The following is a 26045-nucleotide window of genomic DNA, read 5'->3' as shown; positions in this document are numbered from 1 at the left end:
TAGTTTTTATTGGTAAAAGTACAAACAAGTGTCCTCTTTTTAAATTGGGTTTTCTTACTGGATTGTCATACTTGGGTAAAACAATGGAGAAATGATTTAAAGAGTCTCAAATACTCTATTTGGTATCAAATGGGTTATTCATTTTGCACATCTTGAAGCAGCTCATGTTTTAACTGGTCAGTTTTAGAACTAGTGGCTGTCTATCAAAATCGAATTCTAACTGAGACCAGTTTATGCTGGTTAGTAATCTTATTACTAGTTCGTTAATTTTTAAAAGTGATTAATGTAGTTTGGGTTAAAATGTATTAAAGACTGATAGTTTAATGCCACTGCTAGCGTTCTTTCTGAAAAACAGTGGTGCCCCCTTGTGCATGTTCTCCATGTCCATGTTAATGGCTCCTCCTGCTAGAGAGAGAGGGAGAGAGAGACACGGAGCTCAGCACAGGGGGGAGCTGTCCGAAAAAAACACACCAACAACACCCCGAATAAGAAAAACTGCCCCGGGTTGGTGTCCTTTTTCGGCGTAGACGGGTGATTTGACTTGTTTCATACCTGAGCGACTGTGTAAATGCTAAGAACAACAGGATAAGGTTCGAGGGAAGCGTATTTTTCTGGGTAAAGTCACCTCGCCAAATGAACTCCGTCAGAGCGAGCAGCAGGAGACCCAGGCGAGTGTCGAGGCCGCGCCCGGTGCAGCCGGAAAGAAACAACGCAGAAAGAGGTGAGATGGGGTCGCTTAATTCAACAACACTTCAATGTTGTGTCGTGTCCTGTACGGTGCTTGATCTGTATGACTTTACACGGCCGCTCCGAAAGCGCACGGCCTGATTAAATAGGCTTGTGTACTGAACGTCGAGGCGTATATATACAGGCCAGGCCGCGCTTTGTTTGGGCTTCAGGAGCCAGAAGCGTAAACGGCTAGTTTTTAACACACACACTACATTTCACCGTGACTTTAAACCTGGTGACAAGATAAATGCTCATTTATATCCGGTATAAGATGGCTCTTGAGGGTTATAAGTGGAAGGGAGACGTTAGAAGTGGATTTAGGTTGGAAAATCTCCGCTGCGTAGCTGCTAGTATTCAGTGTGGGCTGCCATTGATACACAACACTGTTTGGTTTAGACCAAACAGAACCACACCGAGTGCCAACCAAACTGAATTAATATCTTCAATTGCATTGTGTTTGTTAGGGCTTGGATAGCTTTTAGTTCGGTAGCTTTGAAGTTAACTGTTTACATACTGCTAGGTAGCAAGCTTGCTAACGTAAGTAGCTGCGTAGTCTAGCTCACAGCGAGCAAATGGGGGTGGATAAAGACTCCCTGCTGTTTTGTTGGAGATACGTGCATATTGGGGTTTGTATAACATTGGCGGTGATTGCTGCAGGTTTGTAGATGTCATGCACAAGGCCTTTGGGTTTTGCTGGTGGAGGTGCATCTGCGATGATCAATCAGAAACCTTTGTTTCCACGTTTAGCTGGGTTACAGACCCCCCACTGACAGGCTTTCAGGGACAATTCATTGATAAAGTGGTCATGCATTGGGTTTGTATTCTCTTCAAGCATCATTTGGGGTTATTGATCGATTTTAGACCAGTAGTGATCAGTGCATTTTGACGACATCATTGTTTACGTTTGACGTGCAGCAGTGGTGTTTTCAGTTACCAGTTAGTCTGTTTCAATGAAAACATCAGCCTGACCAGGGTGTATATTACGTGTCATAACATTTACTTTTTTTTATTGTGTGGGAAATTCATCATCTTAGTGTTGTGGTATTACCATCATATTATTGGCTGATGCTCTAGTAAGGGAAGTTTGACTTTTAGAAAGTAAAATAATGTAAATCTGTTTATTTGTGTGTAATATTGTGCGCCAGCATCTTAATTCTTCTCCTCCATGCTACGTTTTGTATGCTGTATGCAGATACAGACTATATAGGTGTATAGTGAGTTATAGTCAGTCAGACAGAGTGAGCAGAGTCATGGCTGAAGAAATATGGACTGAATAAACAGGTGCTGTCTTGATATTTTGCCCTGATAAACCTTTGTTTTCTTGTCTTTGTTACTGTTGGACAGTCAGCTGTTGAGTTGCTGTATAATTCGTGACAGCTCAGAGTCAAGCTTTAGCTGCTCTTCTCATCTTTCACTTTTGGATGTTGTCTCCAGGTACCAAATGTGCTGTAGAGAAGGACAGACTGTAAGGCTCTCAGGTGATCAGTACACCAGGTATTGACAGGTAGGTAGGGTATGTGCACACACAAACAGAGGTGGACAGGTAGGGAACTTTGACATTTGTAGCTGTATAAAGCAGGAGTCCTTGTATCAATATGTTTTTAATTATGGTAATCTGTAAGTGTTGCACTTATAAACTAGTTACATAGAGAAGCCAGACACTAATTCCTATAATAGCAGTGTGCAAAGTATATAAAAGCAAGCTTTGTGGAAGTATGGTATTGAAGAGTTTTGCACAAATGTTTGTCGTTCTCACCAACTGATGGATGGAAATGCCGCCTGCACTGTAGTGGTTTTGGAGAAGCTTGACACAGTTTGCTTTTTTAACTGTTTTTCTTGCACAAATGTTCCTGCAGGCGTAGTTTGCAGCGTGAACGGTGGAACTTGGGGTCTGAGCTTGTGCAGGGCAGGTTGAGATTTGTTTTGCTGAATGGATTTTTTTTCCCTTTCTTTCTTTCTTTGCTCTTGTAGATGAGGACATCCCTGCAGATATGGTTGCAGAAGAATCTGGTCCAGGAGCTCAAAACAGTCCATACCAACTCCGTAGAAAGTCCCTGTTGCCTAAAAGAACCGTGTGCCCCACAAAAAAACAGTATGGAGGTAAAGATTTCAATCTCTTGAGAGTCGTACTAGCATATTTGGTTTGGACTTTGACTGAGATAAAGTACCAAAGCCCAAATTATAATGTCTTTTTGTTTTTTTAAGTATGCATAAGGTTGTATGTACAGTTAGTGAGAGACAAAATTGTTTATTGAAAAAGCTTGTGCTTACTAGACACACTGCCCAATTTTTGTGATTGTACATTGCTTGTTTCCACACCTAACCCCTCCATTTTTCCCAAGTGGAAAATAAATGAAGAATTGATGTGCTATAAATGTATTTATTTATAATCTTTTTTTGTTATATTAATATTTAATAATACCCAGTGTTTATCCTATCATTATATTTAGGTGCCCCGCCCCCTCTTGAATATCCAGTTATTTTATTTTAATTTCTAAATAGGACAATATCACAACCAGACATAATTTAAGGTTCTTTTCCTACAGAACATTTAACAAACTAATCGGCTTTGTTATTTTGAGACGCTCAGGACAGTAGACAGAATTGTTACTGCCGTGTCACTAAAGTTTAATTAGGCTGTGAGTATTTGTCAATTCCATGCAAATAGGGTGCTTTCGCACCTAGACATTTGTTTCGAAACCTGTCTTGTTTGCCCAGTTAGCACGGTTCGTTTGGTATATGTGAATCCCGCTAACACATTCAGATCCGTGCCAAATCAATCGATCTGAGATCACCTGAATGAAGCGGATCGATTGTACTGAAAAACCAAAACAATGTAGTTAATGAACCAGGCTATATTACAGTGAATTCTGGTTGTGTAACAGCCATATATACAGCTATATGAACTGAAGAGAGAATTTTGAGTAGGGTGGGATGTCATTCCTACCAGCAAATGTGTGTTTTATGTCAAATATGAAAGTAAAAGCATGATGAAATATTAACGAGAGCTGTTTATCCGTATAGAAAATTGATTGAAATTACCATCTGATAATTTTTCCATATTTTAATCCCATAATATGTTGTATTAAGCCTATTGTTTTGTTCATTTCTGCACTGACACTTCGAAAGAAGGATCAACATTGATCTGCTTCATGATCTGTTTGCAGTCTCGATTCATCTGTTGTTTCTCTCTATAATTTAAGCCTATAATGCATAATTCTAGCCAACATTTTTTTTTTTTAGAGATAAATTCTATAAATAGATTTTTACAAAACTTGACAACTAAAATGAGGCTATGAGAAAGTCTAACCTTTCTGGTTTATATTTTGTAACAATGTCTTTGGGTGTCAAAATTAAAGTGCAACTTTTTGCTTATAATATGTGGCTAAGAAATAGCAATTAACTTTTCTTTTTTTTTTTGGTGGGGCCAGTGAAAATTTTGGCAGGGCAAGTAAAAATCTGAACGGGCTAGTAGAAAAAATCCTTGACGTTGAACCCTGCATGTCATTTTTGTTTCTACTTAGTTGCGCGTTTATATTTCTTTTCTACCTGTATATCTGTATTCCACTTGTATACGTTCACTCCTTACAGTGGGGAGAGAGCATCGGAAAATATGTAGCATAAACTATAAAATATCCGCAGAACAAGGCAAAAACGCAAAACCCCACTTTTAGTTTTGGTGCTTTACAACCATTTGTGGCCTTCATCACGGGAAGTAATCGCAGTTTCCATTCAGCCAATGGCTGTTTAAACTAGGCTATGTGCATTGTATCACTAAACTTTTCTCAATAATTTAAATTTTATTCATTTAGAGGAGAGATTAGAATGCTTAGTTTTATAATGAACGCTCTAAGTTTATGCTGCTGGGAAAAACAGTGGAGTGCAATAAGCCTGCAAAGCTGATTGATTAAATGAATACCTACATCATATTTGATAAATATATTTTTCCACAATTCTTCTAATGCTAGTGGTAAAGCAATAATAACAGTTTTGTTTCTTTTGATCGTTTGAAGTCCTCCATGCATCAAATATGAATCTGTAAACCAAGTGTTTACATCTCAGTCCTATGAAGTCAAAAAAAGTAATGAAGAGTTTAAGATAGGGCTGGGAGATTAATAGAAAAATAATTGAAATCGACATTCGGAACCTATAATCGATCAAATTTTACCAGGAGGATATTTTCAATCACATGTAGTCACGTGCCCCCGCTCTGTTAAAGGCTGAGGCTGATTTATACTTCTGCTGCCACTTTGCAGCCACATCTGATCTATGGTCAAGTAGGATGACGGACCCATTCTTAAGCTTTACTTTGCACTACATTGTCGATGATTGGAAGCTGCACCAGAGATGCCTTGAGACGGCATTTTTCCATTACATTAAAATTATTATTACCATTAAAATATTTGTTTACAGAAGATGCAAGAAATGCAATGTTTAAATTATCATTTACAGAATATACAGGAGTTATTTTATTCAGAGGAGATGCTGCTTATATTCTACTTTTAATATGAAAATCATTTAAATAATAATTTATTTTGTTCCCAAAAGTGCAAGTTATTTATTTTTTGTGTGTTTTAATTTCAGTTTTCCAACGTTCAATAAATAATCGTAGATGGTGTGTTTCCTCCTATTAATTTAAAATCAAGTGATGCACCCTGCAATCAAAAATCTCTGACTTGTGATATGTGATATACTATATATGTGCATATTTACTGTACAAAACTTGTCAGTGAACTCTGAGGGCAAAATAATAAAATAAATAAAATAATCGTTTGTTAATCATAATCGAGTTAAAATATTCAAACAAAATAACAAGATATGTGATAAATAGTGCTAGTCATTTAGGTCGCAAGAAACCTGCCAACACCCACCCTTCCAAAGGTGTAACCCTAGGGGAAACACTGATATCTTTAATTAATAGATTCCATTCTAATGCATGGTTGAGTAGATTAAGCCATTTATTTATTTTTTTAACTATTACACTGATTTATTTTTTTTCTAATCTCTGCTGCCTGTATGTTCCATATTCCACTCGGATAAGTTCACTCCTGACAGTGGGGAGACAGCATTGGAAAATTTGTAGAATCACTATAAAATATTTGTAAAATCTAAAGATCTTAGATAGGTGGATCTTTTTATTGTGCACGTTGAATCAAATGGAGTATAAATTGAAGGTCTATGCATTGAGCTGTACACTTTGGGCTTAATGTTGTTTTCACCTAAAAAGCAGTTGTTTTCAGTGTCTGATTTATGTTATGCAGGGAGCCTCCACTTCAGCCACAGAAAACTTCGGTCACAGAGCTAAACGTGCAAGAGTGTCTGGAAAATCCCAGGACCTACCGGGTGAGTGAACAGTTGTGGTTTCGATGTGCTCAGTTGTGGTTGCTATATTAATAGTTTAGCTTTTTGTCAAAGGCTTTGGTCTGCAAACAGTTTGGTTTAGAAACTTTCTCCTGTTGTCTTTGTTTTAGCTGCCCCAGCAGAGCAGTATCTCCAAGAGAAGCTTCCGGATGAAGTTGTTCTGAAGATTTTCTCCTACCTGCTCGAGCAGGACCTGTGCCAGGCTGCCTGCGTATGCAAGCGATTCAGTGAGCTTGCAAATGACCCCATTCTCTGGTGAGAATTTATACATACTGACAATGGATTGATTTGTAGAAGCACTAGGGCTGCACGATATTGGAAAAATCGAACATTGCGATATTTTGTTTTGCTGCGATATGAATATAATTTTACCAGATGCTTTGTATGGTTCCAATTGGAAAGGTTTCATTAATTTAGATCGACTGGGATGATCAAGTGTTTTTCTATGCAGTTCATCTGCATAAATTATAGTACATTACAAACGTTATATAAATACGTTAGAGTAAAAATAAACTGTGCCTTATGGTTTTCTGTGGAGTCTAACAGTATTCAAGTACAGAAATAAAACAGTCAAATGTAAAATAAACATGGTCATCATTGTATGAATAATTTTAAAAAATGTAATATCTTTGTCCTTTTAATTTTTAATAAATAATTTGATCATGTGATGTGACTATTGCAGATACACACATTGAGATATTGATGCTCATGATATATTGTTAAAGCCCTATTAAGTGCATTAGTCTCTTTAATTCTAGGAGGATGGAGGCAGTATTAATGGTTAAGTGTACTACTAGTGATCGAATAAATTGAACAGTCCATGAGTTATGTTATGGTTATATTTACAGCCAGATGTCTATACTAATGCCAACAAAAAGATTTAAAGAGTGTAAGGATTCTCATTAGAGGATGAGTTTAGCATTATAATAACATACACAATCATAACAGGATTTTCTTTTGGGGCTTTTTGATATCCCTCTTTTGAAAAGGACCGACTCTACTGGACACAGAAATTGAGTTAATAATTATTGAAACAAGACTATAATTTAGGTGGACTGATTCATTTTTGTTTACAAAAAATTTTTCTGTGACGTCAAAGCAGTCATTACTCCAGTCCTCAGTGCCATTTAGTCCTTCAGATATATTTGTGATATGCTGATTTGGTACTCAATTTTTAGGATATGTTTTCTCAATCAAATGAGCCCTTACTGAATAAATGTATTAGTTTGAAATAGCCGTTTGAACAGTGTATTTTAAAAGCACAGAACTAGACTGAATGTTTATATACCACCATAATGTTTGTCTTGTTTTGTTTATTTTTTTGTTTCATAGGAAGAGATTATACATGGAAGTGTTTGAGTACACGCGACCCATGATGCATCCAGAAGCGGGGAAGTTCTACCAGATCAACCCAGAAGAGTATGAGCAACCAAACCCATGGAAAGAGAGCTTTCAGCAGTTGGTATGAGAGCTTTTGTTTCTGTTTTCTTTCCTCAGTCAGATTATGGATAATCATATTTTATCATTAAGGTGGATATGAATGATGGATGATTTTTTTCCAGTGCGAGGCCTTTTGTGTGTAATATTTGAGTAACAATCATATTCACTCTTCTAAAGGTCATGAAATGACTAAGGACACATTTACTTATGTTAACTGTCCATCTTGTGGACAAAAGTGATGCTGAAATGTGAAGAAAGATTCACCACTAAATATTTGCTTTTGTTTCTCTTTCTACAGTATAAGGGAGCACACGTAAAGCCTGGTTTTGCAGAACACTTTTATAGTAATCCAGCCAGATACAAAGGCAGAGAAAATATGTTGGTATGGACATTTGACTTCAGAAGTTAAATTTTTTTAAGAACATTCAGCAAATGCACTGGCATTTTCAACTTCTTTGTAATGTCAGTGTTTTCTCTGGTTTGTAGTATTATGACACCATTGAAGATGCACTGGGAGGAGTGCAGGAGGCCCACTTCGACGGCCTAATATTTGTGCATTCCGGCATTTACACGGATGAGTGGATCTACATTGAATCCCCCATCACAATGATTGGTGCAGGTGAAGCTGATGGCTCTGTTTTTTTACATACATTTTTAACTTTAAAGGGATAGTTCACCCAAAACTGAAAATTCAGACATTATTTACTCACACTTCACTTGTTCCTAACCTGTTAGCCTTTTTTTTCTGTTGAACCCAAAAGAAGATATTTTGAAGAAAGCTCAAAACAAGTAATAGTTGACTTCCATAGTAGGACAAACACATATTATGGAATTTAATGGTTACAGGTTTTCAGCTTCCTTCTAAAAATCTTCTTTTGGGCTTGACAAAATAAAGACACTCATAAAGGTTTGGAACTATTGAGGGTGAGTATATAAAGTGCACATTTTCATTTGTTGAGTGAACTACCCCTTAAAATGTTAAAGATAACATCAGACTGTTAATCTTGCACCAGACTGTTATCCTAAAGTGGCCAACATCCCTTTTCTCCATCCTTTCAGCCTCAGGGAAGGTAGCTGACAAGGTCGTCATTGAAAACACTAGAGATTCAACGTTTGTTTTTATGGAGGGATCTGAAGATGCATATGTGGGCTACATGACCATCAGGGTGAGGCTAACCGTTTTTTAAAGCTATTTACATTTAGCACATTATTTTATTGCAAACGTCAGTTTTTATTATTTTAATCATGATGTCAAAAGTTGCAACATCATGTTTGTTTTTTTAATGTGTGTTCTATTGCTGTTTCACAGTTCAACCCTGATGATAAATCAGCACAGCATCATAATGCTCATCACTGTTTGGAGATCACGGTTAACTGCAGCCCCAATATCGACCACTGCGTTATCCGCAGCACCTGCACAGGTAACTTTCATTTAGATTACAGACCTAGTAAATAAACATTTGTTGGAAACAAGTATTTTGTAGCAGTATTAAAGGGATGGTTCAACAAATAAACTGGATCTAAACCTTTGAGTTTCTTTTTCTGTTAAACACAAAAGAAGTTATTTTGAAGTATGTTAGAAATTGGTAACCATTGACCATCATAATATAAAAACAAATAGTATAGAAGGTTTTTCTTTTTTTTTTTTTTTTTTTTTTTTTTTTTTCTTTTTTTCTTTTTTTCTTTTTCTCAGTTTTCAACATTTTTCAAAATAACTTTTGTTTTCAACAGAAAAAAAGAGAGTTAAGGTTGGCTTATACTTCTGTGTCGAGGCTGTGCTGGACTATACGCATGTGATTGATGCAAAAGTGTAAATCAGTCTTTAAACAGGTTATTTTTGACTACGTTTTCATTTTTTTTATCTGCTATCCCTTTAATGTATTTTACTTCCACTTTAATAATTATGTAGAAAACCTGACTCTTATTTTTGTATAGAAATTTTGATCCAGTTTCTAATCTCATGCTTTATAATTAAATGCTTTCTATTCAATCAATCAATTCAATATGATTCAATGTTCAATTAATTTGTGTATGCTTCTGACTGATTCCATGTTTGTTTGTTTTATATATATATATATATATATATATATATATATATATATATATATATATATATATATATATATATATATATATATATATATATATATATATAAACTTTCATAATTTTTTTCAATCTTTCAAAATGTTTGTGTTAAAATGTTCTTTTTCCGTTTACATATGCACTTAGAATTTTTTTAAATTAAATTATAAAAACTAGGAATGCTCTGATCAGGATTTTTGCAGCCGAGTACAGATTCCTTGTCATGGTGATTGTCCGATACAGAGTACTGATTCTGATGGTTCAAGCTTTATAATTGTGTAAAGATGCATTTTTCCTCTAAGTATGCTACTTAAGCGGAGATCTCTCCTTAACTAAGAGAATAACTAAAGGATGTTGCATGTAATCTCTTAAACATGTCTCTTATAACAAACATGTCTCTTATAGGTGTGAACATGTCCTTATGAAAGCCTATAAATCAAATTCTTCTTCACTAAAAAAAAACAGGCCTATAAACTACTGTCTCTTACAATAAGTTTAGCACGATTTTATGTTAAATATTCATGTAAAAAAAAAAACAATTATATTTATCAAATATTTCCACCCAGGATTAGGGGAACTTGCAATATTGTCAAAAAACAAAACTTTCCATTCTTCTAAATAAAAAGGCCCTATATTTGTCACATTTGTCTTCCTTTGCTTGTAAACAAACTCTTGCGATCGGTTCATGAGATCGGCCAGAACAGCGAGTATTGAACGAGTCATTAAATGTGATTATCGGCCGATACCAATCTCAGGCTGATCAATCAGAGCATTCCTAAAAAAACATGGCAAAATATTTAAAGAGCAGCAGCTTTCTGGAAATCTATTGATTAAAATCATAACAGCAAAGAGAAAATTGCTATTTACATTTGTGCATTTAAACAGCTTGTGATTTCAGACAGTAGATTTATTGCTTTTAAAAGCACACTTTAACAACATGTACCATGATGGTTAATTTAACCATGATGTATTGAAATGAACAACACTTTCATTATGTTCGGGGCTTGCCCCATTGACTTCCATTATAATGACATTTTTTGATTGCGAAGACATGACACCATATAATCATGCATTCTTGATTGTTGGTGTTTTTTCCTGTTGAGAAGAGGTAAAACTTTTAATGTTGATCATCAGTTGGCACCATTTACCCGTTAGATGGGCCTGTGCAAAAAAGTTTTAGACTTATATAGAGTTCTATTGAGTAAAACCACATTTTAGTGTGCGCGCATAAATACACTTACTATATTTACTATGTCCCTAAGGGGATTATTTTGTATTTGTATTGTATTACTCAAATATATCAAGGTAAGTGCGCAAAGTGCAACTGCAAAATTACAAATTTACCTCTTCCCAACAGGGAAAATCACTAACAACCAAGAATAGATGATTATATGATGTCAAGGCTTGGCAATCAAAAAATGTATTCGAATGGAAGTCAATGAGGCAAAAACAGCTATGAACGATGACAAAGCATTTTCCAAAAATATGTCAAAATAAGATTAGTCACCAAATATCATTCCATTTGCTGAAACATAGAGAGAGTTGAATTTTTTTAGTACAGTGAACGAGCATAAAACATTTCAGACCCTGTTTCAACATGTATTTAGTGTCCACTTGTGATCTACTGTTACAATGTATTCACAGTATACGTTTTCTCTATATATGCATTCTTTGGGAATTGAACCATATTTTATCAAATTAAGAAATCATGATCTGGGTGATGCTTAGTTTGAGTTTCTCTCTGTGTGTAGTGGGATCAGCGGTGTGTGTAAGTGGTCAGGGTGCTGGACCTACTATAAAACACTGCAACATCAGCGATTGTGAAAACGTTGGACTGTACATCACTGATCACGCACAGGTAGGAACCCCGTTCTCTATTTTAAAGTACATTAAGGGAACTGTTTAAAGACAAAATGGTCATTATTCATTTTACCCTTAGGATTGTAAACAGTTGGATTTGCGTTTTCATACAATAGGATCATACTAGCCATTTTAGTCGTGCACATTACAAACTCTTTAAAAGCAATTCATATGATTCATGCTATGTGGTCCATTTTTATTTTTGCTTAAAGGGGTGGTCCACTACGATATCATATTTTCAACTTAAGTTGATGTGTAATGTAGCGGTGTGAACATAAACACCATCTCTGAATGTAATACGCTCAAAGTTCAATGCCAAGTGAGACCTTGGATTTTACAGAGTTAGCTTAGCAAAGCCTACAATGAACGAATTTTGGGGAGTTCAAAAAAATACTTCCGGGCCTGTGAGATCACAAACTATTTCCACAGAGCTTCTTCTGTTTCTGTATTTGAGCGTCCAAAGGACACGACACAAAGACAGAAGTGCTTACAGTTCAATATTAATTATGTTCCAGAGAATTATAAAACACATAGCGAGCATAGCTTCCAGTATCTCTCCCAGTTCAGTGCTGGATTCGGTTAAAATCTCCTCAAAGAAGGAGCAGCTCTAACAAGCAGAAGCTGTGGAGTCTGAGGCCACAACCTGTAAGTGTTTTTATTTGTTAAAATTGATCATGACATGTACAGTGTCTAGTGTTAACGGTATGCTGTGGCAAAGATGTAAACGACGAGAAAAGCTGTTTGGCACCGCTAATGATTTGGCTACAAATTCATATTTATCAGTCAAACTGCTGTAAACACACACTCTCTCTCTCTTCACCAGCACGTGCGTGTCTCTCTGTAGGCAGCTTTTCCGTACGTTTTACATGTCAGATAATGAACTCGCAAAAGATATGTGAACGAATCATATTACTTACACATGCATATTCCGAATATATGTGAAAGACGTGTAACGTCTTAACAAAATACTGGAGAGCTTGCCTCGTGTAGCAGCAGAAAAAGAAATCAAGGCTGGCTCAGGTTGAATCCCACATCTTGTGCTTTATTCTTGTCAACAGAGTCACTGTAGATTACAGAACAATAACTTAATCCAAGCATCAGAGAAAAAAAAACATCCGTCCCGCACACATGCGCTTGTTACACGCATCTACAGACAGTTCACACACACAAACACACACACAACGGCGATCTCTCTCTTAAAGGAGTCGCACCTCATTTTCACTCGTTACAGACACTTGTCAGATTTTATTTTAGAGAGCGGGCATGAGGTTGACTGACTGTTTACATAAAAAGCGCGTGCTTGTACGGGCGTGACATGGAGCCGATCCGCCAATCGCAGCAAATTATGACACATGACCAATCAGAGTGACTTGAGGGCAGGCCTCTCAGAGGAACTAGGAAATGTGTCGTTTTCATGTTAGCTGGGTAGCTGTATATAATCAGAGTGAGATTTATGAAAAAAATAACGTGATTTCTTTCAAGTGAAACATGAGCACACATTGCTTTGCATCTTATAAACACAACCAAGCCTTAAAATTACATTCTGGACCACCCCTTTAAACTGTAGTTGTATGTGGTTCAAATACAAGGCTTATAGCAGGGATCACCAAACTTGTTCCTGGAGGCCCTGCAGGGCACTTCAGGACCTCCAGGAACGAGATTGGTGACCCCTGGTTTAGAGTAACCTAAACCCAAAGGGATTATTTTACCCTCATGTTGAGGTTAAACCATTTAGTAAAATGTTGCATTTTAATATCTGCTTTGTCCGTGTTGACGTAAATTGTAGATTATACATTCCCTCTGTTCCCTGTACATTTAAAATAGGGCTGCACAATATATCGTTTTAGCATTGATATCGCAATGTGCCTGTCTGCAATGGTCACATCGCAAGATAGTGTTAATTTGCCATTATAGCCACAGGTCAAAACAAGATTTTTTGGAGTCACGGCAGAATTGAACCACAATAGGGTGAAAATTTGTCATTTGTATGTGTGAGCATTTGAAGTTTAAAGCACTCAGGCACAATATTTTGTACTATTTGTAAATTTTAATAAAGAAACTTTATTGAATTATTTATATGATGAAGACTTTTCAGCTTTATTTAATTTACTTTCAATGTATATAAAATTATATTTGAAAATTGAATTAGATATTTACCAGAATATTCCATAGATGCGTTTATGTATAATATTGCTATTTTTTTTTGTGTTTAGAAAAAAATCCTTTTAACTGTGTGATGTTGTTACAGGGTATTTATGAAGATAACGAAATCTCAAACAATGCGCTTGCGGGTATTTGGGTAAAAAACCATGGCAATCCTATCATCAGACGTAATCATATCCACCATGGCAGAGACGTAGGAGTTTTTACCTTTGACCATGGCATGGTAATTAAACCTTATATTCTTTCATTCAGAGACTTTATCAGTTTAGTGCAGCAGCTGATGGCTGTCTCTCTGTCTCCCTCTGCAGGGCTATTTTGAGAGCTGTAATATCCACAGGAACAGGATTGCAGGGTTTGAGGTGAAAGCATACGCTAACCCAACTGTTGTTCGCTGCGAGATTCACCATGGCCAAACGGGTGGCATCTATGTTCATGAAAAAGGTCGCGGCCAATTCATAGAAAACAAAATATATGCCAATAACTTTGCTGGTGTGTGGATCACCTCCAACAGTGACCCGACTATAAGGTCAGCCTCCCTTTTATATTCATTGTCCTGACTATGGAAATAGTTTACGAATTGGATTTGTGTATTTTTGAATCATGTTTTGAATTTCGGAATTTAATTTGCGCATTTAAGAATCATGTTTTGATTTTACAAATTTCATTTGTGTATTTACAAATCGCGTTTTGAATTTACGAATTGGATTTGTGTATTTTTGAACATGTTTTGAATTTCTGAATTTAATTTGTGTATTTACAAATCATGTTTTGACTTTACGAATTTGAGTTGTGCTTTTTACGAATCGTGTTTTGAGTTTACGAATTAGATTTATGTATTTACAAATGGCGTTTTGAATTTACCAATTGGATTTATGTATTTTTGAACCATGTTTTGAATTTCTGAATTTAATTTGTGTATTTACAAATCATGTTTTGAATTTACGAATTTGAGTTGGTCTTTTTTAAGAATCGTGTTTTGAATTTACAAATTAGATTTATGTATTTACAAATCGCGTTTTGAATTTACGAATTGGATTTGTATATTTTTGAATTGTTTTGAATTTACAAATTTAATTTGTGCATTTACGAATCATGTTTAGAATTTTTATAAATTGGATTTGTGTATTTACGAATCGTGTTTTGAATTTTCAAATTAGATTTTTATATTTACGAACCGCGTTTTAAAATTACAAACTGGATCTGTGTATTTTTTTAATCATGTTTTGAATTTAAGAATTGGATTTATGTATTCATTCATGATGAATCATTCATAATTGTGAATTGTGTGGTGGATGTATGAATTATATTTTGTAAATGTATTATTTTTGAGACTGATCCGGCTCCATACACATCTGTATCAATTAATATAGCTATTTTTCTAACTATTTATTTTTTATTTTTGTTTGTAAATTAGCTTGTGTTCAGCTTTCTAAATACCCACATGCTGTGTATTGATTGTTCAATCTTGTGGATCAACAGTTAAATGAGCTGTCTTCTCTTAATCTAGGGGAAATGCCATCTTCAATGGAAACCAAGGAGGCGTTTACATATTTGGTGATGGGAGGGGCCTCATTGAGGGAAATGATATTTATGGAAATGCCCTGGCTGGCATTCAGATCAGAACGAACAGCTGTCCGATAGTAAGGCACAACAAGATCCATGATGGCCAGCACGGAGGAATCTATGTGGTGAGCACATGAACTGAGTGAATTGATGCAATGAAATAAAAATTCTGGGCCGAAACAAAACATTTAGGACCCACACCAAGACTAAAAAAAAATTATTATTAAAAAATATATTTAAATACATTTTAAATATATTAGCACTTATTTCTTTTATCAGCACATGTATATTTGTTTCTGATACAATTATATTTCAAGCTTCTTCTGACTAGTGGATAGCAAGCATGCTACACATTCTTCACTCGCTGACAGGCAAAGCTTTAAGTTCAATCTTGACATTAAAGAGTCCATATCACTATTGATTTAAATTGTGAAATATAGTAGTTAACATTTGAAGTGGATTAAAGTTTTTCAAAATTGTCCAAAGACAAGAACGGATGTTGTTGAATAGTCACAGAACAACTTTGATAAAATGTTTCGATCCATTTCAAACGTTGACTACTGTACATGTTGTCAGTCCAGCCCTACAAAGTCTACACAGCTGGCACATTTAACTGTAGTAGTTTAGTTTAACAGTTTGGGCTTGCAAATTTCTGTCATAAGGTGCTGCAAAAAGGGATGAGATGATACTAGATGATTAGACATTGATGAAGCAAGCGATTACCCCATAATTTAATTTTCTCTACTGAGAGATCATGTTTTGATCTTCTATTGGTCACCTGCAATCACATGATGTAATTTTGCAGGTCAGAGTTCACCAAACTTGAACTTTGGAACACAGCGACCTGTGAAACTTGTCACATAAGCTTGCATTTCCAATCTGACGCATTCACATACTTATGAATGCCAGTCTATGGGGGCAAAAAGTGTAGTGTGACTGGTTTTATGCTTCGTTTACTCTGAGTGGTATGTTTCGGTAAAGTACAGTGTGGTACACTTATTTCTAGGTACACTGTAAAGAAATACTAAAATAGCAAACTACCATTACTGTACCACTTTAAGTTTCACAAACTAATTTCGAGAGGATCATGTGATATGATTGATCGCGGCTGGTCTCCCATCCGTAATCATTAGCAAGTCAATCGGTTTCACAATAAATATCCCGTCTAGCATTACTCCCTTCTATTCGTTTTGAAGAATACCCCCCATCCACCCTGTCTGCCCCTTTCCTCCTTTACCAGAGGGAGCTCTCGAGAACCACCTGATCTCGTACCCCCTTACATGCTCATCAACCAGGCGGGAGCCCTGGGCTTAACTATCTCCCAGCTCCAGGTTCTCTCCCGGGGAAGCATGCCAAACCTACTAATATTATTAAGCAATATTGAAGTGCAAACTCTTGAATTGGGTCTATTTCATAAGGGTACCTAGCACAACAGTACTGTACCAAAAGGGTGGAGCTAGACTTGATATTGATTTACACGGAATCATCACTTGTGCGTGCAACAAGCCAGGGGAACAACACAGGAAGTGAGTTTAAAACACGATACATGACACTGTAATAAAACAAAGCAATGAACCAAGCTCCAACAAATCTTGACGTCTACGGTTAGATATAAAGAAGCAAGAGATGTTTAATGTGAACTGCCCGAACAACTTTTTTTTTGAGCAAGAGTGAGTATGATTGCAACTTTTTAACACAAAACATACCTACCAAGTACTTTGGCAGTGGAAATGGAAGCCTGATCAGGGTTACTTCTATTATAATCCTACCACTCAGTGGAAATGAGGCATTAGAGAAGTACTAACTGAACATCATTGTTTTGCTCAGTGAATTCAGGCCTTTAAAATAAAAAAGAAGCTATTTCAACCCCATATTTTTGGTGCATCCTTTTTCACACCAGTACATTACAAGCTGCTGACAGGAAAATATGTATACATAGTTTGAATTGGTCATAGCCTAACTATATCCGTTGTGTTTCTTTCTGTAGCATGAAAAGGGTCAAGGTGTAATAGAGGAGAATGAGGTGTACAGCAACACTCTTGCTGGAGTCTGGGTGACCACAGGAAGCACACCAGTACTCCGGAGGAACAGGATACACAGCGGAAAACAGGTTTGAACTTCAGAATTAAGTTTATGATCTAGGCTTCCTCATTCATGCCTTCTAATATTGTTATTTCTCTGAAAAGGTTGGAGTGTATTTTTATGACAATGGACATGGAGTACTGGAAGATAATGATATCTACAATCACATGTACTCGGGAGTCCAGATCAGGTATGGAGGACGTAATTGAATTTCTGCTTCTTCAGGAAGTATCAGACCCTACAAATAGGTTTTCAAGAGTCTTGGTGGTAAAGTGTACTGTGTTTGAATACACTGTACAGGATTTATTTATTTTTTCTTTTCTCTTTGTTATTTTTAAACAAAGAACTGGAAGCAATCCAAAAATCAGAAGAAACAAAATTTGGGGTGGACAAAATGGAGGTATCCTTGTTTACAATTCCGGTAAGTTGTTAATCTGCTTCCTCTTTGTGTTTTTAGCTTAAACAGACGGTTTATCCAAATATATATATCTGGTGTTTATTCACTCAGGCTATCTGAAATTTAAGTGACCTTTTTATTCAGCAGATTAATCTTCATTAAATTAGGATTTTTAGCTGAAACCATCATCTTTGGTGTATCAAAAACTGCACTTAGGGAATCTAAAAAACACACACAGGCAAAACAAAATCAGATCTTGTCTCCTGGACCACAAATGTGTAAAAAAAAATATTGATATTTATACATAATCTGAAACTAAAGAAAGCTTTCCATTGATATATTGTTTGTTAGGATTGGCCAACATTTGGTCTAAATACAACAATTTGAAAATCTAGAATCTGAAGGTTTTGTTTTATATTTTATTTACAAAAGTCTTTATGGAACCTGATCTTCACTTAGTATTTTAATAATATTCAGCATACAGATCAGTTTTGACTTTTGTTGGCTATTCCTACAAGTATAGCTGTTAAACTTTAGATTGGTTTTGTAGTCCAGGGTCTCTGTAATGATGATATCAAGCAAAATGATTGGTCTGTGCAAGAAACTGAACATTTAATCCATAGCCTCTCCAATCTATTCCAATCTTGGCCTTTTTTGACACCCAAATTAAGGACCAGGGTTTCATTAAAAAAATCTTTAACATATTCTATTGAAGAAATAAATGTCATTTACATCTTGGATGCTTGAAATGTGGTCTTCAAATGACTGGTTGCTACCCAATATCAGCCCATATTTTTGACTGAAAACATCCATAAACTTAACTTCCATGAAGACCTAGGCAGTGCTCTAGGCTTTTTAAAGGGCCATGAGACCCCCCAAGGTTCAAGTCTTTTTTTTTTTTTTTTTTTTTTTTTTTTTAATTTCAAAAAATGCTTCATGGTTGTATTGTATTTACAAAAAGTCTTTATGGAACCTGATCTTCATTTAATATTTTAGCAATTTTCGGCATACAGAAAAATTTTGACTGGATTGTTGGCTATTCCTACATGTATAGCTGGTAAACTTTAGACTGGTTTTGTAGTCCAGTGTCTCTATTATGATGATTTCAAGCAAAATGATTGGTCTGTGCAGGAAACTGAATGTTTAATTTACAGCCTCTGCAATCTATGCCAATTGGGCTTTTTTGACACTCAAAGGAAGGAACTGGGTTACCTTAAAACATTTATTCATTTTCTTTTCGGCTTAGTCCCTTTATTAACCTGATGTCGCCACAGCAAAATGAACGGCCAACTTATCAAGCCTATGTTTTACGCAGCGGATGCCCTTCCAGCGGGAACCCATCACTGGGGAAACACCCATACACACTCATTCACACACATACAATACGGACAATTTTAGCTTACCCAATTCACCTGTACCACATGTCTTTGGACTTGTGGGGGAAACGAAAGCACCCGAAGGAAACGCACACGAACACGGAGAACATGCAAACTCCACACAGAAACGCCAACTGGCCCAGCTGAGGCTCGAACCAGCGACCTTCTTGCTGTGAGGCGATTGTGCTACCCACTGCGCCAAACATTTTTTATAATATATTCTGTTGAAGGAAATAAGTCATTTACATCTTGGATGCTTGAAATCTGTCCTTCAAATGGCCTGTTGCTATCCAATATCATCCCCCAATTCTTGACTTAAGAACAAGGACTTAACTAAACATCCATCAAGGGCTAGGCAGAACTTTTAGTCCAATTAGAAAAACATATTTTTTTCTGAATTATAAATAGGAAGTTATTAGTCATCTAATTTGTAATATCAACAATGTAATCTGTTCCTTTTTTTGAATCGTATAAATGATCATGTTGTGAGGAGATATGGAGTTGGGTATTGTAGGCATAACAGTGGAAAATAACTCAGTTTTTTATGATATTGCCTAGTGGTAGCATATATAATATAAACAGCAAGGGACCCAGAACTGAGCCTTGTAATGAGCAATTTATTTATTTTTAATAAATTTACAATTAATTTTCATTTAGCCATAATGCTGTATATGTGAAAACACTCCCAGATTCAAGCCGCCTCATAGGGCTTCCCGTTTATAAAAAAAAAATAATTCTGTTTGTTGTGTTTGACATCTATTCTTAGGGCTGGGTTTCATTGAGGACAATGAGATCTTTGATAATGCCATGGCGGGGGTGTGGATTAAGACGGACAGCAACCCCACGCTGCGCAGGAATAAGATCCATGACGGACGGGATGGGGGCATTTGCATATTCAATGGCGGAAGGGGTAAGAATAATTTTTTTGCTTCTAAACACAATACAGAAAGTAAAGCTAGTCCGATACCTAGACACGGATCATGGGTCATCTTGAGCTAAATCACACAATCCTCCTATGAACGGCTAAAAACTAGGCTTAATCTGTGTCTAAAGCTAGCCAGTTTGTGTACCATGATTATGAGAGAAACAATAATGAATCTTCATGCATGTTTAGGGTTGTTGGAAGAGAACGACATCTTCAGGAACGCACAGGCTGGTGTTCTCATCAGTACAAATAGCCACCCGGTGCTGCGGAAGAACCGGATATTTGACGGATTTGCTGCAGGTCAGTTAAAGGTCTAGGTCAGAAGTTCATGCATCTTATGTAACAGTTGTTTTGATATATTAATAACCCGTTTAATCCCCCTTTTCTACTGAAATTCCAGTACATTGTACTTCTCCTTTGAATATTATACTGGTTAAATTTAATTTATTATTTGGTCACAGTAGTAATCAGTGGGAAACGGCATAGACACATCTGCATTGCGATTTTATTGTTTTCAATTGAGACGATGTGTAACCTGCCACAGTTGTGACCGTTAGCACAGTTACACCATTTAAATCTTCTATAAGTGTAAGCTGGACCAATGTAAACATTTCTGGTCATATTTTTTATCTGAAAGTTAGGCTTGTTGGCCAAAGCCACCAACAACACTCTTTGAGCTTCCAGATACAAGGACAAAAGACACGGTGGGATTAAATGGGTTTTAATAGTAAATGATGGTGAAATATTAAAAATGTGTTTCATCTAAATTGTGAATGAAACTTGTAAACATTTTGGAGTTTAGTTTTTTTGTTAATTTGCTGCTCTTTTTCCCTGCTAAAGGCATTGAAATCACAAATCATGCCACAGCGACTCTTGAAGGCAATCAGATTTTCAACAACAGATTCGGAGGTTTATTTCTAGCCTCTGGTGTAAACGTTACAATGAAAGGTAAGCACTGAAAACTCATTACCCAACAGTTGTTTTCACTTCAAAATGTCTAAATGTTAATATAAATGTATTCCCATACCTTTCTAGATAATAAAATCATGAACAATCAGGATGCCATAGAGAAGGCGGTGAGCAGAGGTCAGTGCCTGTACAAGATTTCCAGTTACACCAGCTACCCCATGCACGATTTCTACAGGTAAACTGAAAGCAGACGACACCAAACGGTCTGCTTTGAAATCTAACAGTAATGGTTGCGGTATTTCACCCTTATTCTGTTCTCTATTATATCTCATTTTAGGTGTCACACCTGTAACACAACAGACCGGAACGCAATTTGTGTGAATTGTATTAAGAAGTGCCACCAAGGACATGATGTGGAGTTTATACGGCATGATAGGTCAGTGCTATAGCTTCTTGTATGCTGACAATATATATATATATATATATATATATTCATATTCATATTCATGCTTGATCATTTTGTCAAAATACTCCTTTGCTCATTACTGTACTGACCTTGAATGTACGTGATTTCTTTTTTTTTTATTTATGAAAGTATTTTACTGTCATTGTGTGTGTACTTTTGAGTAAAACTGAGATGAAAGTGACAGCAGATTTAGTTTAGATTGAGTTTTTTTTCCCCATGCCTAATATTCGATGGCCAGAAAGTGATAAATTTTTCATAAATTAAAGTTAAAGTTTTGGTATTTGTGATGCAGCAAGCCCAGAGACTGTTGTGCACCCCATGATTTTATATATAATTCACTTTAATGTGTGATATGACAAAAAAAAAAGTGGTCATAAACTAATATTTTCTCAATTTAAATGAGTTGCGGCTTAGACCTGGAAACAGTGTTTCATACGTCACCAATACCTCTCGACTTAACAAGCGGATGTGACAGGCTGATGGCTGTCAACGTGCTGAATCTCTGAACGTTAAATATTAAAAAAATAAATAAAAATAGGCAGTAACTGCATAGTTGCAATCTAAACAACTACATCCTCGCCTAAAAAGGCTTATAAGTACATTATGTTGTCCAACAGCTGCAATATTTGTCAAACTGTAGTGAGTCTATTGATCTGCTGTCACTCTATGTGGGCGGAGGAATACACAAGAGTGAAGAGGCTGTACGAGTGCTGTTATTGCAGAATATCGCACAGCTATCAGCCAATCAGGTTCGAGAACCAGACAGAACTGTTGAATAAATTAACTTAACTGTTATTGTTCAGTTAATATTGTGTGGTAATGATTTCTACTGTGACATCATGTTTTAGCAACAGATCTATCGCAAAATTAATTACTTTTTATTTAGCCAAACTTTTATTGTACAAGCGTATAAATCTCTCTGTATTTTTTTTACAAAATGGTTACACATAAATATATAGGATGCTAAGATTAATCTCTTCTCTAATCCCTTATGTAATCTACTCCAGGTTTTTTTGTGACTGCGGTGCGGGTACATTGTCTAATCCTTGCACACTGGCCGGAGAGCCGACCCATGACACGGACACTCTGTATGACTCTGCACCTCCCATAGAGTCCAACACATTACAGCACAACTGAGACTCAGCTCATCCTCCAACACAGCACCCCGGTCTGAATCTCACCTGCCCACCAATCCAGAGCACCACAGACACCTGGCCTGCAAAAAGTGTGTGTGTTTGTGTGTGTGTGTGGACGACAAAACTGTCAAGACTTCGAATGAATCGTTTTAAAGAGAAACGGAGGAACGCAGAACTCCGAAACGGTGTAAAGCTGCCTCAGACTCTCCTGTATATCGCTGACTGAGAAGATGCAAGGAGAGATGATTTGGGAGAGGGAAATATTGTGAAGCAATATGTTGACTCAGGATTACGGAGGTGGGGAGGACCACGGTGGTGTTGAGTTTTGGAGGGAAGTAGACTTTTTCTTTTTTTATTTGGTCCTTCCAATCGCACGGTCTTACGCTGTGCATCCTGCCCTACGCAACTTTCAGTGCTACGTGGAGATTCAAGACCAGTTCGGCTGCAGTTTATGTACAGATCTGACCGCAAACAGAGCCACTAGGAGCTGCCGTTTACGGTTCCATCGATTCAAAGGAACAGCCGTAGATATTATGGCTTCCCTGGCGACTGTTTTATTTTGTTTGTTTGTTTTTGACAGCCGATGTGCTGAAATATATGTATGATATAAAAAAATTAACAAAAAACAAAACAAAAAAAACGATGTGATTAGCACTTGCTTTTTTTAAATATGTTAATATGTTATTCTGATCTACAAATATGATTTTAATGCTTTCTCATGTAGTTTTGTATTTTCAGGCAAAAAAAATCTTACTGTATTTGAATGTCTTTTATTTTATTATATATTATTATTATTATTATTGTTATTAATATTTTTGTTAGCACACATTAGGCTCGCTGTAATCATACTTGCGTCTCAGCATATAAGTTCTTTCTGTGAAAGAGGAATAACTAAGAATCGATGGGGAAACGAACACTAAATTGTGCTCCAGCATTTTTATTTTTGGACTTGTTTTAAGTTGACTTCTTTTACGTGAGCGATTGGTGTGTGGAACTTGCGGTCGTGCAGAAATGTTTGCATCACCTTTGTTACTGCCATTATTTGAATAAGGGTTCTTTTCCCCTATTGTATTTCATTTTCTCATCCTCGAGCTCCCTTTCGAAATATTTGGAGTTTTCATCTCCAAGCGGTTTGAAGCGTTCACCAGGGGCCCAAAGAATTCTGAAACATTTAACAACCGTTAATCACATACAATTATTTCTGTTAAATTGATCTCGGAACATTTTTTACTTGGTAAACATTTTTGTCCCATGAGATCACGGCGTCAATGAATTTTAAAGCATTTTTATTGCATTCTTTTGGGCCCATGGCCTGACTTGTGCCTGTTTTAAGTACAATAGGGATTTTGAAAAGCCTTGCTGGAGTTGGTTATATCAGAGGCTTCCAGGCCTCTTTGCAGCTGAGACGAGTATCTTTACAGCCCCATTGTTTTTCTTTTTGCCCCTCAAACTCCATCTATGTGTAATGTGGTGACTGTGGCTTCTCATGCAGCCTGAATTTTATGCATGTGTACCATAACATCTAGACTTAATATATTGTGAAGTCTTCAATAACCATTATGTAGATGCTAGTATGAATTTAAAAAGGGTTTAATTTCCTAGAAAAGAACAGAAACTGGTCATTTTTAAGAAAATAAACTTTATTAGATCAACGTTTGGTTGCGTTTGGTTTGTTTTGCGTTGCCAGATCTTCAGACTGACAGTAGGGGGTCTGATGTCTTTTGCAGGTTTTACTGTCGACTTTCCAGACGCCGTCTGACACAAATAGCAACCAATCACTGTTCATTTAGTTCCCTCGTCATATTTAGATGTGTGAAAATGTTATGTTGATGTCGCTATATTAACAGATTAGTTGGTAAAACACTTGCCGCTATATTAAAGAGTCTGTGCAAAAGCAGTAAGCCCCAAGACATCTTAGTTTAAAGTGAATTTATATAAGGGTGTCTTTAGGATACGACCCCCTTAGCTGTTATAAATTCACTGTAAACAACAGTTTCACAGGGCTTGCAGCTTTTATCAAACGGATCCATTTTTCATATGCATAGCAAGCGTTCACAAAATAAAGCAAATAGTTTCTTTGACTCAGTACAGATAGTAGTATGGTTGCCAAGCAACAGTCACAGGTATATGTAGAGTATTTGACTTCAGCTTCAAATTTGGCTCAACCAAAATGAGGGGTGTGAAAGTGTAATGTCACTAAAAGAGTAACGCCTTTTAATAGTAAAATACCATTAAGAAATCATCTGTGAACCTTTTCAAAAATACTAGCAGTTCATTCTGCCGGTATGACGTTTTCTGTGCTTTGAATGTTAGTGACTTTTTTCTCTCCAGTAGTTCACTTTAAAGTCATCTAATGTCTTTGGGCCAAGAAATCCCCTTCATGTTTACAAATAATACTGAGAAGCGCAGCTGTTTAAAGGTCATTTCTGCTAAAGATATCAGAATTGATCAGTATTTTATGAAAGGTGCTTTAGCAGTAAAATGACATTGAACAGCTTGTTTTTATAGGCCTATTACTGGTAAAGTTGCTCTGGTAATTTGACCGTAATTTATTTGTACTGTATAAAAGGGGCTTTGTCACACTGGTGTAAAACTCTTGAACATATTTTAAGCAGTCTACTATATATGTACACTACCTGACAAAAGTCTTGTAGCCTATCCAAGTTATAAAAACAACAAATAATAACTGGACTTCTAGTTGATCATTTGGTATCAAAAGTGGCTTATATGAAAGGCAAAGGCATCTAGATTACGCTTATTTTACCAAAATAAAATGACCAAGCCTTATTATTATTTAATTAGGACAGTATACTCAAATAACTTAATAAAGTCATCTAGAATGGCAAAGAAAGTGTTCTTGCAGGACTGCCAGAGTTCATCAAGATTATTTGGATTCATCTTCAGTGCCTCCTCTATCTTACCCCAGACATGCTCAATAATGTTCATGTCTGGTGACTGGGCTGGCCAATCCTGGAGCACCTTGACCTTCTTGACCAGCACAAATGTCTTCTTGATACCTCAGGCTGTTGTTGTCATCCACTCTGCAGATCTCTCGCATGCCCCCATATTGTATGTAACCCCAAACCAGGATTTTTCCTTCACCAAACTTGACGAATTTCTGTGAGAATCTTGGGTCCATGCGGGTTCCAGTAGGTCTTTGCAGAATTTGTAATGATTGGGATGCAGTTCCACAGATGATTTATCAGAAAAAATCACCTTCTGACATTTTTCCAAATGATCAACTAGAAGTAGAGTTATTATTTGTTTCTCTTACAATTTGGATCGACGACAAGACTTTTGTCAGGTAGTGTATTCTGAAATCCCAATATTTTATGGGATTTATCGAAACTTTCAACGCAACCGGTTACCTCAAGATGGCTTTGTTTTTAGATGGAGTGTAAATAATGCAACACACTAATCTCAGAGAAATCCTGTATAATTCATCCAATCAAGTGACGGCTTTCAAATTTCTGAAGTATTTCTTATTTTGTGGGTCTGCGGTTGTGATGTCTGAGGTACTTGAGTCCAAACAATCCATTTAACACAATGTAAAAA

The 26045-nt window shown here is 36.3% G+C and overlaps 1 protein-coding gene across 4 annotated transcripts; it reads left to right on the top strand.

Moving 5' to 3' along the window:
• The first annotated feature begins 422 nt into the window (after window positions 1-422).
• On the top strand, window positions 423-24142 carry fbxo11b (F-box protein 11b). Of its 4 annotated transcripts, XM_056469216.1 has the most exons (23): window positions 423-721; window positions 2164-2233; window positions 2701-2829; window positions 5991-6072; window positions 6201-6345; window positions 7423-7552; window positions 7829-7912; window positions 8017-8149; window positions 8590-8696; window positions 8840-8951; window positions 11365-11471; window positions 13722-13859; window positions 13945-14162; window positions 15144-15324; window positions 17187-17309; window positions 17386-17471; window positions 17626-17702; window positions 19821-19964; window positions 20169-20279; window positions 20820-20927; window positions 21015-21123; window positions 21226-21324; window positions 22362-24142. In XM_056469216.1, the coding sequence occupies exons 3-23, from the start codon at window positions 2701-2703 to the stop codon at window positions 22489-22491; spliced, it is 2553 nt and encodes an 850-aa protein (XP_056325191.1). In that variant the 5' UTR covers window positions 423-721; window positions 2164-2233; the 3' UTR covers window positions 22492-24142. The 4 variants fall into 4 exon arrangements, with proteins under 4 accessions (XP_056325191.1, XP_056325194.1, XP_056325192.1 ...); XM_056469219.1 differs by lacking the exon at window positions 2164-2233 and having other exon boundaries at window positions 2701-2821; window positions 5960-6072; XM_056469217.1 differs by lacking the exon at window positions 2164-2233.
• The last annotated feature ends 1903 nt before the right edge of the window (window positions 24143-26045 follow it).

This window comes from Danio aesculapii, chromosome 12 (genome assembly GCF_903798145.1).
Source record: "Danio aesculapii chromosome 12, fDanAes4.1, whole genome shotgun sequence".
NCBI lineage: Eukaryota > Metazoa > Chordata > Actinopteri > Cypriniformes > Danionidae > Danio > Danio aesculapii.
Note: the sequence above shows the minus strand (reverse complement) of the source record. Positions and strands in the feature narration are given on the sequence as shown.

Coding starts and splice junctions, on each gene's coding strand:
- fbxo11b (XM_056469219.1), top strand. CDS start 634: ATGAACTCCGTCAGAGCGAGCAGCAGGAGACCCAGGCGAGTGTCGAGG. Junction 722..2,700: donor AAGAAACAACGCAGAAAGAG/GTGAGATGGGGT, acceptor TTGCTCTTGTAG/ATGAGGACATCCCTGCAGAT. Junction 17,472..17,625: donor TACTCGGGAGTCCAGATCAG/GTATGGAGGACG, acceptor TTTTAAACAAAG/AACTGGAAGCAATCCAAAAA.